This window comes from Ambystoma mexicanum, chromosome 4q, assembly GCF_040938575.1.
Source record: "Ambystoma mexicanum isolate Mex_15411 chromosome 4q, UKY_AmexF1_1, whole genome shotgun sequence".
In the NCBI taxonomy this organism is placed as follows: domain Eukaryota; kingdom Metazoa; phylum Chordata; class Amphibia; order Caudata; family Ambystomatidae; genus Ambystoma; species Ambystoma mexicanum.
This window is the reverse complement of record NC_090928.1, coordinates 1,194,859,697-1,194,878,888: the sequence shown is the minus strand read 5'-3', so window position 1 is coordinate 1,194,878,888 and position 19,192 is coordinate 1,194,859,697. Positions and strand designations below refer to the sequence as shown.

General features: G+C 46.3%; 1 protein-coding gene across 1 annotated transcript in view; it reads left to right on the top strand.

The window, feature by feature from the left end:
- The first annotated feature begins 11,634 nt into the window (after positions 1-11,634).
- ZFAND3 (zinc finger AN1-type containing 3) overlaps positions 11,635-19,192 on the top strand; it is an 898,079-nt gene continuing 890,521 nt past the window's right edge. Inside the window, exon 1 of the mRNA XM_069608759.1 lies at positions 11,635-12,199. Within this exon, the coding sequence (XP_069464860.1) occupies positions 12,129-12,199 (71 nt within the window). The 5' untranslated portion in view covers positions 11,635-12,128. The remainder of the gene's footprint in view (positions 12,200-19,192) is intronic.

The following is a 19,192-nucleotide window of genomic DNA, read 5'->3' as shown; positions in this document are numbered from 1 at the left end:
GTGGCGCATTTAATGATCGCTACGACATACACAAGTGATCATAGTTCAAGGGTGTGTTTATTGAAGTTCAATAGGGTTTGGAAAATGCACATCTAATCCTAAATCTAAAGATGGGAGCAAGCTACAACCATCAAATAATAATAATGCAGTCCTAGTCGAGTCTGTCAAAATAAAAGGGCCTATACTAATAAACCTATTGCCAATCTTTACTTCAAAATAGAAATAGTGTGGGAAACAATGTTATGCAAAAGAAAAGTGTTCAGGAAATGATATGTCAGGATATTTAAGCCATTGGATTTCCTTCCCCACATTTTCAGCATGGCACATGGCGGCACACTCGAGATTAACACACTTGTTGGCTTCTCTATCACGAGGATTCAGTTCAAAACCTCAACATCAGGCCTTCTATGTCAAAGTCTCTTTGCCATCCGAAGTCTCTTATTTCAGAGGGCCTGATGTAACACAACAAACGTAAAAGTTTCTTTCTTCTCAGGATTTCACGTGCACAACTTCTTTGGTGTTTTCAATTCTCCCTGGGTCCCCCTCTCCCGGTGCTCAGACCCACTTCTCGGGTGATTCACTGTTCAACCCGTGTGCCCCTCAGCCAGGCTCAGATCCACTTTAACACAAAGCTTTCAATTGAACTCCCTTCGCCAGTCTCGGACCAACTTCCTCTACTTTAACAAGCTTTCTTTACTTTAGAAATCAAAGACTTTCGACTGTGCGCAGGATTTTGCTCAACCCATCGCAGGACCACTTTGATTCACAATTACTCACTCTCTTCTTGATATGCTCTCTTTCTCACTTTCACTTTGTCAATTCTCAGCTGGATACTATACAAAGATTTTCGACTGAGCACCCACGCGGTGCCGGACCACTCTGTCAAGGGTACTCTATTTTGCTTCAAATCACTCATCAGCATTTCAACTTTACTTGCGTCCTTCATCACACGCGTTTTAACAATGTTCATTTCAATGCTCGCCATACAATATTGCTGCTTGCAACCTTGGCTTCAACACAGACCAGTCTTGTATCGGTCTCCCCAACTCATCGGCTGTGTTGATTTCACTGACGCTGCTTTGTTTTTGGAGTCAAGGACAGTACCATGGTGGCTGGTGCTACTCCCCGCCTTGATTATTGATGCAGGATGGCCCTACGTACCTCCGACACACAATGCAGGATTCTTTAGCCTGGTTTCCTGGTCTAACGCATTCTATTCTCGAGGTTTCAGAAAAGTAACAGTTCCTTGTCAAAAAGGTCAAGGGAACTTCACTCCTTGCGATACCCTTCTGTTTTGGCGTCTTTCTTCTCTCATTAAACTGCCATCTTGGAACTGCTGTTTCCTCATGTGCTTTGCCTTGCTCAGGTTATGCTCTCGTGCTCCATCCATGTGGGGAAGTTTAATGGACATCAGGTGTGTGTGATGGCCATTCCATCCTGACCATTGCATTGGGACATGTCAGGTATAATGCTCAGGTGTTAGTCTGTTTTCTCTCATTGCGGGCTGTCTATGTGAAAGTGTTTGCATTGTAAAAGGGGGATAGAGTTCCTAAATATCCCACTTGGTACGATGGGGTAAAGGTGTTAGAGGGAAGGGGATACGTGTCCCTCCATCCAGTGTTCCATTCTCACTCAACGAAGATCCCTCATCCAGGTGATCCTCCTGCATTGGTCCACCCTCAGGAACTGCATCCAAAGGCGATGGCCATGTCCTGGCCACCTCTATGACAGATCCCCGGGCACTAGTCTGTGAGACATCTTCTGGTTTCTCACAGTTGTGACAGTGCAGAAATCAGTGTGTTTAGTAGTGCGGCGTGTTGTACTGGGGAACTGTCTTCTCTGTGGAAACCTCTCCTTTTCCATCGTGACAACCCGGCATGCACTGCTGTAGTGATGTATGCCCAGTCAGAATAAATGGTCACATGGCATCCTTGTGATGCATGTAGCACCTCGATAAGCGCTACGAGCTCTGCCACTTCTGCGGAATAGTGCATGGCCAATCTTTTTATCACTAGTCTCCTCCATCAAGACGCACAACTGCTACGCCTGTATGTTTTTGTCCTGTGTCTTGGTCAATTGTTGCTGAACCATCAACAAATAGTACTTCCACTTCCACTGATGGGCTATCATTTGCTTGGGGATGTCATACTCTTACCCTTCATATGTGGCAAAGTCCTGTCGTGGCAGGGCCTCATCCGTACACATTTCAGTTGGGAACGTGGTGGGATTTACCATTTTGCATCGCACAACATGAACGTTTGGGCTTGATATGATAATCTCGTATGCCGATGCTCTCTGTGTGGTCAGTGTAGACTCTGATCTTTCTATGATGGAGAATGCTGAATGATCCATTTACAGTGTTACGGAGCAGCCCATCAGAATCATGGAGCTTTTTTAAATTATGAAGGCAGCTGCAGCGAGTGCTTGTTCACCTGCAACCAGCCCTTGTATCACTGAGTCAAGTGTACCGCTGTAGTAGGCCTATGGCTTGTGGCCCATCGTACTTTTCTGGGTTAGTATGTCGGTCATAAGTGCACCGTTTGTGTGCATAAATATATAGAATTCATTTGTGTAGTCTGGGGTGGTGAGAATTGAGGCTGTGTAAATTGCTTCTTTCAAATCATTGAAATGTTGTACCATGTCTGCTGTCCACTGAAGCTTGTGATTACCTTTCTGTGCTTCTTTGAGGCCCTGTAGAAGCAGCCTTGTATAAGCTGCATAATCTAAGATCATGCTCTACAGTAATTGCACAACCCTAGGAACTTTTGCATGTCCTTCACAGTGGCATGTCTGGGTGTGGCAGAGACGGATGCTGTTCTGTCTGGAAATATTCTCTTGCCATTTGCTGATGCTAACTGGCCAGGGTACAGTACTTCCAGTTGGCAATACTGGAGTTTGGCCCTGTCAACCTTGTACCCTTTGCGCGCCAAAAGTTGTAGGAGAGCATTGGAGTCTTTTCAGCATTACTGCTCACTGTCACTACAAACAAGCAAGTCATCCACGTATTGGATGACTGTGCTGGGCGCTTGGATGTTACCTAGGTCAGCGTTTAGAAATCCATTGAATATACTTGGGCTTTCACAGTATCCCTGGGGCAATCGAGTGTGTTTGTATCGCTTTCCGCCATGGGTCAAGGCGGGAGGTATTCTGATTTAGGATGCAAAGGAATGGAAAAGAAAGCGTTTTTGAAATCGACCACTGTGAAGTGGGTCTCTTACTTGGGGATACTACACAAAATGGTGCGTGCCTTGGCACTACATGAAATTCTTTCTGTACTACATTGTTTAGAGGGAATAAATCCTTACTCATTCCACAATTGCCCCGTGGCATTTTTGACGAGGTAGATCGAAGTATTGCACTGTGAGGTGGAGAGTATTATTATTCCTTGATTAAGTAAGGCTGGTATTGTGTTATTCCCTCTTTCGCCTCCCTTGATAATGGGTACTGCTTTTCATCCAGGGTAATACTGCTCCAACCGTCAATGTAATGTGAATTGGGGTCACTTCTTTAGAAGCACTACGTCATGAGGGTTGGTAGTCCACAGTTGTGCGGGCACATACTCCAAGTTTACCGCGATGAAGGGAGGTGGTGCAACAAACTCCATTAGGGGGCACTGGACTCTCCAATACTGCACCATGATTTCACAAGGGATATAGATCTCTAGGATTATGTCCCCATCATTGTAATTGTTTTCAAAATGTTCTGCATCTGTTACTTCTTTTAGGAGTATGGTAGGATCGATGCGCAGCACTGAATGTTATTCGCACCCTTGTCTGTCTGTTCCAAAGACAGACAATCTTTTTGTGGATACCACTAACCCTTGTAAATCTCGAGACGATATTGTACCTGCCACACATTCTGGGGACAATACAGGACAAAAAATTAAATTGGTCGGCACTCTCCAGCAGGCTTTGGTAATTTGTGTCACTGCCTCAATGAGTACTGTTATGCCATAGATGAACATGTCTGGGCCAACGGGTATATCTCGAACCCCTGCTTCACGTGCCATGGCATGTATTATGACTATCGCTCTCATTGCGCACATCCTTGGTGTGGCGCAGACAATGCTGTGATCAGTAAATGAGATTGTCATGTTCAACTTGCTCAGCAGATCTCTGCTGAGCAATTTGAGAGGAGAACTCTCAGAGTACAAAAGGGGAGCGAGCACCAGCGCCATGTATTTGTCCCCAGAAATGAGAAGGGGTTAACCCCACCACAGTTGCGCCTTGAAACAGGGCAACCGTGCTATTGGGTGCTCCGTTAAAGGGGTTCATGTTACTTGTTGGCTGGAATGTGTTATTGGGCATATATTGTTGCATCGTTTGCTGTGGTTGCTGCTGTGGGGGAGGGCCTGGTATCCATGGAGGCAACTGCGTATAGGCTTGGTGGAATTTGTGGGGAATAGAAGTCATTCTGGTAGTGGGCCCTTGAGGGGCCCCTTAAGACAGTGTACCATAATTGTGTTGACAGTAACTGTACACCCTCCCCTGTCTGCTTCTACCCTCTTGAAAAATGCCCTCATTTTCCAGAGTTCCAACACTGCAACAGGCCCATTCCTCCTCCCCTGGGTCCCATTCCTCTAAATCCCCCTCCCCTTGATCCTCAGAACCCACCTTTTCCTCGATATTGTCCTCCTTACCACTGCAGGACGCGGTACTGTGTGTTTCTGCCTCACTGTCCTTCTCCTCCGCCTGACCACAGCTTTTCTGGCTTTCGCAAAATTAGGGGTGTATCCAACCACTTCTGTCTATGCCGGCATCGACACCGACGCCTCCACAGCAACCTTAGCTAATTTCTTTTGTACTCATTTTCTTCCTCTGCTTGTAGCGTCTGAGTCGTTTCCTTCTCACGCTCCTGCAAAGGTGTACAATTATACTTTGAATTTCAGGCCACCCCTTTACCTCAACCCCCACAATTTTATCTAGTGCCTTCTTCACTTCTTTGGACATGCCCTGTTTGACAATGAAGTAGAAAAGGGGTATTGATTGATCCAAAGCCTTGCCCATTTCTGCTCTCCAAATCTCCTGAACTTTAAGAATGAAAAGTGTGGCGTCTTCATCATCGCCCATAGTACACTGTATTTATCGACTGTAAGTCGGGTGTGTCAGAGAATGCTCGCTGCAGCGCATCCCATATTTTTGCTCCAATCTTATTAAGTGATGCCCCAACATGTGCATTATTACCCAGAGTTACTCCCGAGCCCCGCTTTTATCCACACATTGGCAGCCTGATCTCTGATAGTAGCCACCAGTAGTTTGATGTCTCCTTCTGCTAGGGACACTCCCGCTGTCTATTTTTCAAATGCATAGATCCACTTCCCTGTGCCCGCCGTAACAGCTAGGAGCACTTTTATTACATTATGTTTGTCCATCTGTGCCCATGAAACATAATGAGGCCTGCTGGTCCACTTATGAATGAGAGGGATTTGCAGTCATACTTTGTTCCCCTCAGCCTTCTTCCCACTGCCCTTTTTCCCTTCCACTGCCATCCGGCCAAACCTACTCCTTAACCTCACATCCCATAAACTTTCCACCTTAGGAATTCGTTCGGGTGCTTATTCTGCCTCATCATCCTCGTCATCCTCAAACTCATTGGATGTACTCCCCTGTCAGCATTATCATATCCTGGGCTGCCCGCCCGTTCATTTCCCTCTCCCTTCTTTACCACATGTACGTTTTTATGGGTGTATTATTTATCGTGAATAGGAAATCTCCTGCTTTCCATCCATCTGGTGCCTGTTATACCTGTCTATAAGCTTTCACTTCGGTTTTCATTGTTGCAGTCTATTTAATTCTGCTCTTGCTGAGGCCAACGCCACCTTTAAATCTCTCTTATTGACATCTTCACGTCCTGGGGTGTCCGGAGGAGACACATATGGGGGCGATGGGGATGACGCTGCTGTGGACACATATGTTGGATTAGTATAGCCCACAGGGGGGCAGGTTGTCAGTGGGTATATCTCTCTGTGCGCTGTTACTGCCCCGCCATCTTGTACTGGGCAATCACCCTTGCTACCGTCCTGTCCATCCTCTCCCTTACATTCTTCAATGTCTTCGAACATCTTCCAAAGGTCTAATAGTTCCTTCCTTCTTTATAATTGTTTTCCCTTATATTTGGTTGTTAGGAATATGGACATATGCTATAGCATACCCTTATTATGGGAGCCCTGCTCTGGCCACGTGTAGGGCATCCCCCCTCCTCTTCTTTCTGTAACCCATTGCTTGTGGTACTTCTCAAGTCTGTCTCGATACAGCGATAGGGCCTTAAACATATACTCTATCAGGGTTTCTACACACAATAAAAACACCAATAAGACAAGCTAAATTAACAAGCTAAAATAACGCCTATTCTCGAGCCCCCTAATTATGTAGGGCTCCTTTATATTTCTTTTTTCCTGCATTACACAATATGCGAGGTGCCACCTTATCCTCTCACTCTTGGAGGCTCCCTACCATTCCATTTTCCTTTCCTTAATATTCTCATCAAAAGATTAATAATACCAAAAAACAAAATGATCCATGTGCATGCTTCACCTACAACTTCAATATCTGTATGTTCACACTGTTCACTCTCCCATACATCTATCCCCTACTTGTTATCCCTTGCAAGGCTACACTCACTACTAACGTGTCCATGTTCAACTGGACTCTTCCATCACAGGGTTCAAACAACACCGGCCTGCACTTCTCCTCGGAGCTCGGAGCCGCGCCCCGCTCCAAAGAGCAGACAGGAATTCTGCAAAAACAGCTCCTGCACGGCCTCTGGGAAATATGCATTTTTGGGACTGGTCGCTGTAGGTGGGCGCTGCAGCCCCTTTGGAGAGGCTGCCTTGACACTTCTGCAGGTACGAGGGCGCTGGGATCACGTTGGGGTTACCAAATGAAGGTACGCCCACAAACCATCATGCCAGGAACAATACAACCCATTAGGGAAAAAAGGCCAAGAGATTCTTGCAAGGATAACAAGTTTTAATCATACAAGAAATAGGGATACCAGCAAAGAACACTGCTGCTAAAGAACGGTCTGCCGAAAAATGTTAAGAGCAGAATATTATAGGATGACAAATTGTCATCAGTGATGCAAACATGTGCATTAAAAACCAGCATGGCTGGTTGGTGAGACTTTATACATGGTCAGCCTGCCCTATAGGAGGTGCCAGGCCATTGGTTCCAGCCCCGCCCGTCCGTCTTCCATCACGTGGGATCTGCTGGGCTCATCATCTCCAAGGAGCCAAAGTCGAGCTATCAATTAATTGCGAACTATGAAACAATGTACTTTAGCATTATACTGTGCACCTGGGAGGTTTGGGGAATGGCACAGGGGAGTCTTATTTTATGCTAAGCCGCACATCCTTCATTCACTCCTTATCGCATCGTCCGCACCCAACGCTTCCACCCTCGTTTTGGACCATAATTCATCCCTCTCTGTAACTCGCATTACAAATCTTGTTGTGGACTTAAAATGGCACAGCCATGCTCTTAAATCTTTTATGGTGGTTGTCTGGGGTCATCTACTATCATGGAATTCAGGGGGTCTCGAGACTAGGACAGTTGTGGGCCTGTAACAAATGGTTGGCCGGATGGAGGTTGGAGGTCTGCTTTGGCCTGTCTGTGATGAATGTGTACTTTGGGGTGCCTGGCACTGTCTCGCGGCTTCGCAGGGCACATTCCTTCTCGGGATAACACTTATTGGCAATAGTTGTGGAACAATGGGGGGTGTCTGTGGAAATTAACAGCACAGGTCTCTCGCCAGCGCTTGGACCTATTCAGGTTTCTTCTCCAGGGTTGTGGCTTGCGTATACCGCGTAGCCTTGCAGGGCTGAATGCTTCTGTAATAAATAGAATATGGCGTCTGTTTACATGTGCGCATTAAGGCTAAGCATTTATATTTCGCATAGTATTGTCTCGGCGCAGGGTCCTTTAGCACGTCCCCTAGCCCCTAGTACATCACCTGTGTATCTATGGGATTTGCCTTACTCTAAAGCGCCTAGGGGGGTGATATAGGTTTATCTCGTTCCCAACAAGATCACCACGAGCTGGTATTTGTGTGTGCTATTTTGACCGCAAGCTATTCTCTAGCTTGAGAGCAGTGCCTGCAACTTAACACACACACAACGAGGTTGTCTAAGTTACTGTTTTTTGGACCACAGCAAAACTGTTGTGTGACATTTTGACAGAGAAAAGAGAAAGAGAACTGGTGTTACTTTTTAATGTATATTTCCACAGATGCTTGTGACCGGGTTTGAGGAGATGGTAGAGAGAATTTTGCCCCATATCACCCATCATCAACAAGAGGTGAGAAAGTATGTACTAACGAGAGAGATATGGTATGACGATGAGTGCTGAGAGGAAAAACAAAAGATTATGGACAGCCTGGCAAGTGGTCTAAACATAGACAAGATACACTTGTAGGGGGTATTATAAAAGCTTTACAAAGGCCAAGAAAGGCTCCCACGAGAGATCTAAATGGAACAAGTTATTAGCAGCATTTGTGAAAGGGGACACTACAACTTTCTAGAAGTTGGTTCCGGGCAGGATCACAGAGAGGGAGGACGCACTCCAGTGTGCTATTGACCAGGAAGATTGGTGTTCCCATTTTTCATTTCTTATACAGCAGAGGCTCACCGGAGAACAACGTGGGAAATTACTTGGAGGAGAACCATACCCCTGTAGCCATTTTCTCTCTAGAAATGAACAACGTCCTAGAAGCAATTGTTCACCAAAAGGGAGGCAAAGTGCCAGGCCCTCATAACATCCCCAAAGACCTGTATAAAGATGAGCAGAGTACATGGGCTCTGTGAGAAACCTGATGGTGTCTCCCTGGCTAGTCCCCGGGGATCTGTCATCCAGGTGGCCAAGACACAGCCATCACTATTGGATCCATTTCCTGGGGTTGGACCAATAAGGGAGGATCACCTGGATGGGGGGGGTCCTTGGGGAGCGGGTCACCGATGGGTGATACGCCATATTCCCCTTCTTCCAACACCTTTTCCCCATCCTACCATGTAGGATATTCTAAAACACAGCCCCGCCCCCCTTTTCTGACACAAACACCTTCTCACGAACAGTTCATTGTGAGTGTCAACACATTAACACCAAGCAAAGTCAGGCAATTGACCAGAATAACACACACCTGACGGCGCTTTGCCTTCCCCACAGGGATAAAAGGTGGAGCACCAGAGCACAGGACGAGCAAGGCAGACAGCACAACATAAGAGCTAAGTCAGCATGGCAGTTAAAGAGGAGGAGAAAGATGGCGCAGACCGAGAGGGTGGTAAGGAGGGAGTCGAAGAAGGTAAGGGACATGGTGCAAGGAGATTGGTTAAAAAAGTCTGGATTACACACAAAAAGACTACGGGGGTCATTCCGACCCAGGCGGTAGGGGGTTAACGGCACCGGTAAGGATGCCGGTGCCGTTAACCCCCTACCACCCTATTACGAAGTCACTTAGCGGGTCCCACCAGAGCCGGTTGGTTTTAATAGCCACCCTTAGCAGGACCCGTTAAGGGACCATGGAGCTAATAACAGGCCTGCAATTTGCCCTATGGGGGCTCAATGGGAAGGGAAGGGTTTTTGAAATGGAGACTTACCGGGTCCGCATAGGTCGGAATGTCCCGGTAAGTCCCCATTCCGACACCATCGACCCGGACCCGAGTTTGGAGGCAACCATGGTGCTAATGGCACCATGGTTGCCTCCAAACTCGGAATGGCCCCCTATATCTGGGAAATATTGTTTTTTATTGTGTCATTTATATATGGTTTGTAATCGTTTTCAATGCTGCTTGAGTTTTAAGTAAAGAAAGAAAGCATAATCCTTCACCTCCGTCTCTTTAAGAGAATCTTGACTTTCTATAACGTTAGTATGGAAAATCAGTATTGGTTCACAGCATTTGTATTGTGTAAATGTACACATGGACACTGAATAGCTTCACAAATCAAGTTAAGAGGTGAATACATACATGTATAACATTTGACATATTGATTACAATTGTAGAGAATAAAACTGACAGCATTACGGATCAATAGATAAGTGATAAATATTGGAATATGTGTCATGTGTTTACACAAGCCATCACTTGCGCCACCTAATCAAGAATCCCAATGTATTATAGACGGAACAGATTCTTATTATAAGCATTATGCAGACAGAGCATTTTGATTATAGTTATCACAAATGTCTGTGGGAAAGGGTGATTTCCTTCAAAATGTGCTATTATATCTACATTTGCTTACCTAACTAAACATATTTTTTACTATACCATTAACGTTTTATTTCATTTAGTGTTGCCTTTGTTTTCCCCTTTTTATCATTTATTATTTTCCTTTTCTCCAACTCTCTATCTTCAAGCAAATATAATTGTTCCAACTTATGATCACTGTTAATTGCCATGTTCATGTTTTATTGTTGTGAATTTGGGTTATGTTTGTACAAGTCGTGTTAATCTTTTGCTGTATATGTGACTATAACGTTACACATCTTGTTAGACTTATTTACCAGCAATCATTGTTAGGCACTGAAGAAGCTCATCGAGCGAACAGTCACGTCTAGGCCTTTTACAAACATGCTGTTATTATCTCATAATATGACAATCGGTGAACGACTCCAAAACGAGAATTAAAATAATTTGTTTAAAACATCTGATGCCTGCAGAAATTCGGTATGATACTAGCACCTGAAGAGACGACTTCACCTCACAACTTGGAATCACTTGGCGCCTCATAATTAGTCGCTGCTTCCTTTACCTGGCATTATGAATAATATTGAAGCACACTGACAATCTAAGCACTTTAGCCAGCAAGAATCTTTAGAGTATATTCTTATTTGCGTTATTCTGCCCTTCCAGCACCTACTCTCCTGACCCCCTTCCTTTGGGAAACTTGGGAGTGATGTTGCATCTTTTTTAAAGCCATATAAGTCACCAAAATAAACCTTGCCTACTGGTGCGAGGGCTCATTTGCGACTAACAACATTTTGACAGTGGCATTTTTCGGGGAGTTTTATTGGTGCACCTGCTTGCACACCTGACATTATTTGGATATAAAAACGTACCATTTTGGCTTGATACCGTACCAACAAAACACCGTGGTGGAAGGGGAGCATTAAAAATGCTTAATATGCAGAAAATAGTAACAAAGGATAACATGTATTTGTCCTATGCCAACACCATTGTATTGTTATTACAGGAGCATTGGTGATTGCGTGTCTCAGACTGACTGACAGCTTGGGAGTAGGAGCTGTCAGGGGCACAGGGGGTGTGGGGTACCACCCAGCACCTTGTCTATGCTGGGAAGTGGGCACTTCCGGGATCCCCGGTGTCCCCATCACACAAAGCAGGCCACAGCCTCTTCCTGCAAACTCTGGCTCAATGCCAAGAAGCAACCAAACAGCAACCAATCCAGGCTCTACCATGTAGCGGTAGGGAGACGGGGGAGGCCTACACACACCCAAGGCCACTGCTCTCTGCCACTACACACGCCCGGTATTGTCTTGCGAGGTACGGTAAGCCCATAGACCCCCGTGACTCGAGTGCACGGGGAAAGATCAGTTACACGTCTGACAGTTGGTCAAAGAAGGCCGCGCTCCCCCGCACACAGAGGAAATGGACTCGCTCTCTTCCAGCTGATTTCTGGTTTTCTGCTTCAGCCTTAAACCAAAGACTCCAGAAACGGACTTTACCACTCCTTGGGAGGGGGGAGTGTGCCAGTGATCTGTGGATGACTTTCCTGTGGCGCCGGGTAACGCGGCGCTCTCTGTTGCTACGCACGAGTGTTCGGTGGATATAGGACTCTGTGTCCCACTGCATAACCCTAAAAAGCTCCGTGAACAGTGCGGCAGCAGGCCCCGTCTACCTACGCACCCCCTTTTCCGGGCTTGGTACGCTCCGCCCCCAGCTGGCGGCCTGCAGTGGCACTGCTCGGATCCCCGGACTGGTTGGGGCCGTGCTCGCCCGGACCCTGCACCTTCCTCTGTCGGCCGAGCCGGAGCTCAGGAGCGGCCGTAGCGCCGGTAGCAGGAGGCAGCGGCGGCGGCGGGTAGGACAGCAGCATCTGCGGCGGCGGCGGCGCCCCCCTCCATCCGCCCCCCGAGGCCTGTGAGCCGCCGCCCTCCCCCGTGCCCCCCCCCCAGTCATGGGCGACGCCGGCAGTGAGCGCAGCAAACCGCCTGGACTGCCGCCCCGCTGCCCCTGCGGATTCTGGGGGTAAGAGAGAGGGTCAGGGCGTGGGCATGAAAGTCATGTGGTGAGGGGCTGATGTACACACAACTCCCTCGCCCAGGTCATGGTTTGCTGCTGTACCTCTTACTGCCAATGGGAACAAAAGGGGTGCCCTCTGCCACTGTCATTTAAGGAACTGCACAGAAATGAGTCAAAAGCGGCCTCTGTATGTGCCAGGCCCACAGATACTTCATAAAGGGGGAGGGGGTCGTCTCGTTCCCAGCATAAAGTCCCATGTGTAAAGGGGGACTCTGACTCCCTTCCAAGAGGGTAACCCCATCATGAAGACAGTAAGTTGAATCCATCTTCCAAGGAATGCCATGACCCCCGTCATAAGAATGTGTCTTACTGCCCACTTCAGTGTAATGGAGCACACCCAGCTAGGACCCTTGTATAAAGACATCAAAGTGTGGGGGGAGGGCGCCCCTGACAAGAAGGTAAGGGGTGGCCTTCTCTTGTGGAAGCCCCTCCCCTATAAATGCAATGGGCGACCCCTCCCACATATGATGGAATGGTAAACCCCTGCACATGATGACCTTTAAGAATGCCCCCCCCCCCAAATTATAGGGACGGTCCCAGATATGACAGGGTAACCTTCTCATGCATATAATTATGGAAGCCATGGCACAGAGGAGAGGATGGGCTGCCATAAATAAAAGGGTGGTTTCACTTATTCGGAAAGGGGAGATCACCTACATATAAAGTGAGTCTTCTCTTGCCTGCGTTATAAAGAATAGTTATCAGCATACAAGGGTAGTGACTTCTCTTTCCCTTTATAAATGTAGGCTGATTCCTTACATTCAGTAAGACATATTCCTAAACATAAACACCACACGTTAAGTTGTGTGAAGCCTAAGTGCAACACGTGTATACAGATTTTCTATTGCATGGGTGTGCATCATTCAGCTCGCCAGATGTTTTTGGACTACAGATCTCAGGGGTCCTCTTTATTAAATATGCTAGCTGGAGCTGATGGGAGGTGTAGTTTAAAACATCTGGAGAGCCAAAGGTTGCAGACCCCTGTTCTATTGAGTCCTCCCACATCTGTGGAAATCACAAGTTAGTCATATGTGAGGAGGCACCCAAGGAACATGGAGAAGTCAGCATTGTGGGTCTACCACCGTCAACATGTTTCTAAATCTGATTAGAGGCCATGTGAGGCCTTTACAGTTGTAAACCACTTTCTATAGGATTGCACTAAGTGTGAGAACCTGCCCTTCATGTGGGCCACATTTTATTAAAGCTGGTGTTTCCCATCTCTATTAATTTCTCCAAACATGTTTATATAGTGCAGAGCAGGTCTTAGCCCCGTATCGTGTCCTCTACTGGGGAGTGAAGCATGGATTAACTTCATCCATTGATTGGCACCATGTCTCAAGAACCGCAAAAATGTAAATGCACCGTGTCCACCTACTGATGGCATACATCCCAAAACTGTATTGTAATACCTCTGCTACCGCCACCATAACACCAGACGTGAGCTCAATCACCATCGACCTGTAACATGAGCTAATAAAACATACAGTGTAACATGAGCTAATAAATCCTAGTGTATCTCAACCACCTAACGGCCACATGCCTTTCACCCCCACCCCACATCTAAGAAACGCAGATGTGCATCTGCAGCCATTGTGGACATGTCCTTGCAAATCCAAGAACAGCAAGGAGGTTCCTGTGAAATGAAAAGGCTGAATCTTCTGGCATTCATCGCCACCATAGCCTGTGAGTATGACCCAGGTATTGCAAACCTGGCTCTCAAATGTTAATCACTAAATGCAAGAAGCAGCCATGGTTGTGGCTGTAACCTTAGGTGGAGACCTGCCCCTCCATAAGGCATTTATTTTTAACCAAATGTTGGTACGTATCAGCCTTTTGGAATATTGGATTCATATTCGATGGAGCATGCTTTTTAGAGTAATGCATTGTGGTTAATGTTTTGAATTGGCCACTGAAGGTCAAGCCTGCTCGCTTTGTCACCTGGTGTGGATCCTCTCAAGAACCCGGCATGCCCATGGAAATACCTGGATACTGGCACTGCACAAATAAGTATTGTTGGTGGAAACCATTGATCTGTAAATCTAAAGTCAATGACACAGACATCTATGGGCAAAGTAAAACGACACGGATCCCTGTACCAGTTGCAACATTGTGACATTATGCCATATCTAAAAAGGTTTTTTGTGATCCATTGTAAGCTAATATTATACAGCTGGCTATCGTTCATGGGTTTGGTGTGAATGACGCAATTAATTTATAAAGTCTTTAGGCGTACAATCGTTTATTTTCAAGCATAAATAGAAGGGCTGCTTCCTAAGGTCTTGAATTCAAGTCCCGGGTAACTAGCGGAGCACTACTTTGTACTTGCAAATTTACTTTTTTCTATTCTCAATCTTACATATGGGAAAATTCCACCATTCAGTGCACAGTTGAGTGTAAGTGCGAAGCCTCTCCCTATCCTAAAGTGTAGTTTTGAATGAGTTAAAACGTAAATTCAGAGGTTATTCAGTATGTGCCATTCCTCAAGTAATGCACAAGTATTTGCTGTTTCAGCTGTGCTAATATGCAAAATTTAGTTACACAGAGATGATCTGAAGGAATCCATTTGGATAGCTACAAGCGGCACCCCACTCATGCACTTTTCTTCAAGACAACATTGGCTGCTATGGCTGCTTTTAAATAATCTAAAGAGCTTGGCTTGGCCGTGCCTTCATAGGTTCAAATAAGGGATTGTGCTGCACTGCTCAAATAATCCCACATCTCTTCCCCTGCCATCATCACGGAAGCCAGCAATGCTCTGTAAATTCAGAGCGATTGTTCAGTGACCACAGATCTGTCTTCTTCCAGACCTCACCATTGCGTTTACCTTATCAGATTGTCCATGTCTCATGATGAGAATATTGGGGGTTTTCCAGACAGACCCTTGCAGGGACGGACATGCACTAACCTTTCTTGGGGGAGGAGGGGCGAGTATCTGGTTGTCCACCACAGTTCATGATCTTGTGGCTTGGCGAATTAGGGCTGCATTACCACAGCTTCTCCCAGCAGTCCAAGTGGTGTCTTTCTGCTGCTTTTGGCTCTGCAAACAAAAGGCGCACACCTGTGATACGAGTCTCCTCCACCTGAAGTGTGCTGACCACATTACTCTAGCTTGGTTGTCACTTCACTGGTTGTTGGTAAATCATAGTTAGTCAAAAGAATGTCTTGTACATAATGGGGGACAAACCTGTTGCAAGCAACTAGGCATCCATAAAAGTCACTTGCCACCTCAATTCTATTCATACATACCGACACCACACCATTTCTTACCTGCCAAGAGTCAAATATCGCTAGCCAATGGCTAGTGGTGTGTGCACATTTTGCACCCTTCTAATGCACTTTATGGATGTATCACAGCCCATCATGCAAACCTGCTTCTTCCATTGCATACAGTAAAATTATGACCCTTTTATTCTGAAGACTTATTGTACTTGCTGCCACTTCTCCTCCACGTCAGTACAGACGTAAGGATGTAATGGAAAGATCTTGAACGCCACCCTTTATGCCAGACATATGGTCCAGGCTTCCCATGGGGCCAGTTACGGCCCATCATTGGCCTTTCTGTAATCAACTGTTATTCCTCTGCCCCGTCATAAGTGCTCCAAACCAGATGACCACGCACTCTGTGTGCTTTAGAAAGAAATTCATAACACATTAGTTATTAACATAGCAGGAGATACTATTAACTGATTCTAAGCACACTTTCAGGTAATTGCCTACTTCTAAGGCAGGGTCACTTGAAATGCAAGTTGGTCAGCCAGCGATGGCCATCTCGCAGCTAGCTCTGTCCCGGGCCTCATCCGTGCGATGTACCTGGCCTGCTAAATAAAGTACTTTTCATGGTGGGGGGAGCAGAGGCGCCCACTCTGTGCGCTTGTCATCGTTGGAGTCTTTCCTGGTACTTCTTAAAGTTGTCTGCCATTAGTGAGATAAACAGGGTGAACCTCACAGAAAGCGAATTTAAGGACTGTATGGGTGTGTCACAGCCAGTGGGGTGGTTTGCAATGCTGTACACACATTGATGTCTAATAACTTTGCTGGGGAAGTTTATCATCTCTAATGTCGTACCCCCTCTCATCCTTTGCCGCACCTTCCCCAATATTTACTCCCGCCTTTCAACGGGTGCAGTCGGTTGCCTTGTAAGGTGTGCATGCACAGTGTATTATTACCGCAGGGGCATGTGTCTAGAAATATCCTCTGATCAGGTGGCGTTCAGGGTGATGCAAAAGCACTTTGCCCCAAAGGACTCGGGGCGGCAGCTGCAGTCCTTGCAAGAAGTGTAATTGTGTGAGGGGCGAGAGCTCTTTGGGAAACTCAACTTTCCACTGTCATTAAAGCCATTCATTATGAGAGAGGGCGCGTCTTCGTGTTGCTCAAACATATGTACACTGCTTAGCAAGGTTTCTTTTTTCGCAGCATGTTGCCTGTTTGAGATATCACATACATAGAGCATCGATCTCCCATGATTCCTGATCTAGGGCCCTTTGTCGTGGGCGCGAGCGTTGCGCGAAGCAGGTTATTGCACTGTGAGTGTGTAGTGCTGATCTATCCTTATTTACTTTGGTGTTTGGCTTCCGCGTCATCCCGCCATGGGAGCCGTGCGAGTGCCGACAACTCTACCAGGATTGCCCCGCGCGCTCGAAAGCTTCTCATACACCCAGCACTATTCTAATATTTAACTTCTAGCCCTCGGAAACTGCTATCTCGACCCATATATCTATTTTTACAGTTTTTTCAAATCCTATGGATTGGCGGTTTGGCACTTGACAGTTTCAAAGGGTTATGTTACTGGGATTTATTGCCGTATTCTGCTGCCTTTTGTATTGTGTCCATTTCCCTTCTCTCACCACTCGCGTTTCAGGTCTGGAAATGGAATATCCCTTTGCTGATGTGTGAGGATCGGAAGTACCCTGAGCTCTTTCTAGGTGTGAGATCATAGAGGAATGTGTGTCTGATGACTCATGCACCCCTGGTGCTAGCATCCACTGACCAGGGCTGTGGTATCTACATTGTTTTGTAGAGGTGTGTAGCATTTGTCAGTTGGAAGTGGAATTCAACTTCCATGTACAGGCGGCTTATTTAATTTACATATTGTGTGGTGGAATGTGGAATTTGAGTGTACTACTGGCGGGAACAGACCCACGGTGGACAATCTGCTGAGGAGCGTCTGCACTCGTCAAACCAGGGGCTGATCAAGCCTCAACATTTTCTGCGGTGGGGGCAGGGGTGGATTGCAGTTTAAAAGATGGTCGCGAGTTGCAGCATTTACCCATTGGCCTGTCAACCTCCACCACCCCATTAGCCCCCCCCCCCTCCCGAGGATACGAGGCTGAATAGCTATTATGCCTCCCTTTGGCCCATTACATGCTTCTTTAATCCCAACACAGAGGCTGTTTAGTTACACAGAGATGCTAATCACCAGAGGTGTGTGCCATGTCAAAGCTGAGCAGAGCAGTTACTTCTTTAGCTTCACCATAGGGATATAGTGATATCACCTGTGCATGCTTTGGTCCTGTGCAACTGTACGTTTGTTGATGCTGCTATGTTAATGATTGTTTAAACGTAGATATTCATCTGACAGCCTCTTGCTGTTGCACCCTTTTACCAACCACACCTTGGTTGGCGAAGAGTACTGCCTGGAACCCCCTCAAGCCCTCCCAAGCCAGGGGCTGGCTCGTCACTGCCTGAAACCGCTCGGGCATGTCAAGGCATTAACATCATCTCAAAGCATTAGAAGTCATATCAACTTATGAAAAAGGTCTAAAAAGGCCAAGCAACTTGGAGTCCTCTGCGCGCTTCTACCATTGGCTTCTGTGATGGCTTCTATTTCGCTTTCTCACTGTAGACTTGCCAGCCTTATCTCTTTAAGTTGCAGTGACATCAACGTGTCGGTTTAATGCAACAAAACACCTGACTGAAATTAGGTCGATTTTAGAAGCTCTGCAGCTTGCTTTCTGCCACCCATTGTACAGACTTTAAGTTTACTGATGACATCACTGGAGCGCACTGATTCCATAAATAATGCTAACACTTATGGTATCACTGATACAGTGGCTCATCTGAAGGAGATGTAATGTTTATAAAGTGTATTGCTGCATCTAAAATGGAGTGTATGGGGGCAAGTGCAAAACCAGTAAAAACTAGCATGAACATTCAAAAATGTACTCTCATTTATAACCTCACTGGGCACACTCTGTGGAAATACGGGTTTGAGTCATTCAATTTGTGCATTTTTTTGTTTGATAATGGATTAATGGTATTGATACCTGGACCCTTTCTGGTGTGAGAAAATGCCAGTTTGTTTTAGTGAGTATTCCTGACTCATATGGCACCAGACATTTACTAAAGAATCGTGTCTATACCCTGGGGTCTAGTGGGATATCTGGTAAGGCAAATGGTCTTGTAAAGCACCCTTCTAACAATGTTGGCATCACTGCTTGTTCCTCCGTAAATGGATTGGTCGGGTGGTTTGTTAGTGAGATAGAGCTAGAGGAGAGGCAGATGCAGAAAAGTGTCAGGTTGATGAGTGCAGGTCTGATGCACCAGTTACCTGTGTGGTGGTAGCGATTTTATTTGTGTGTTAAGGTGGAGAAAGGACGATTGGTGGGTTAGCCATAAGGGAGGCATCAGGGTTGGGGATGCTGCGATGGATGCAGTGTGAAGGTTGATCGCAGCACAGGAAGGGCAGAGTCTATGATTTGTATGCTAGGCCTTGTGGGTTGCCTGATAGGGTGTGAGTGTGGTGTAAACATACAAGATTTGAGCAGCAAGGATGTTGGTGCGTCAGGAAACCCAGGAAAAAGTTAGAGGACGTAAGGGCCCGGGAAAAAAAACTTCTGCAGTCCTCCCTTGGGTGCCACAGTTGTACTTGGGTTTGAAGATTGTGGATACGGAATATGTTTCAGTCAAAGGTATGTGAGTTGCAGGGTTCAAAATAAGGGT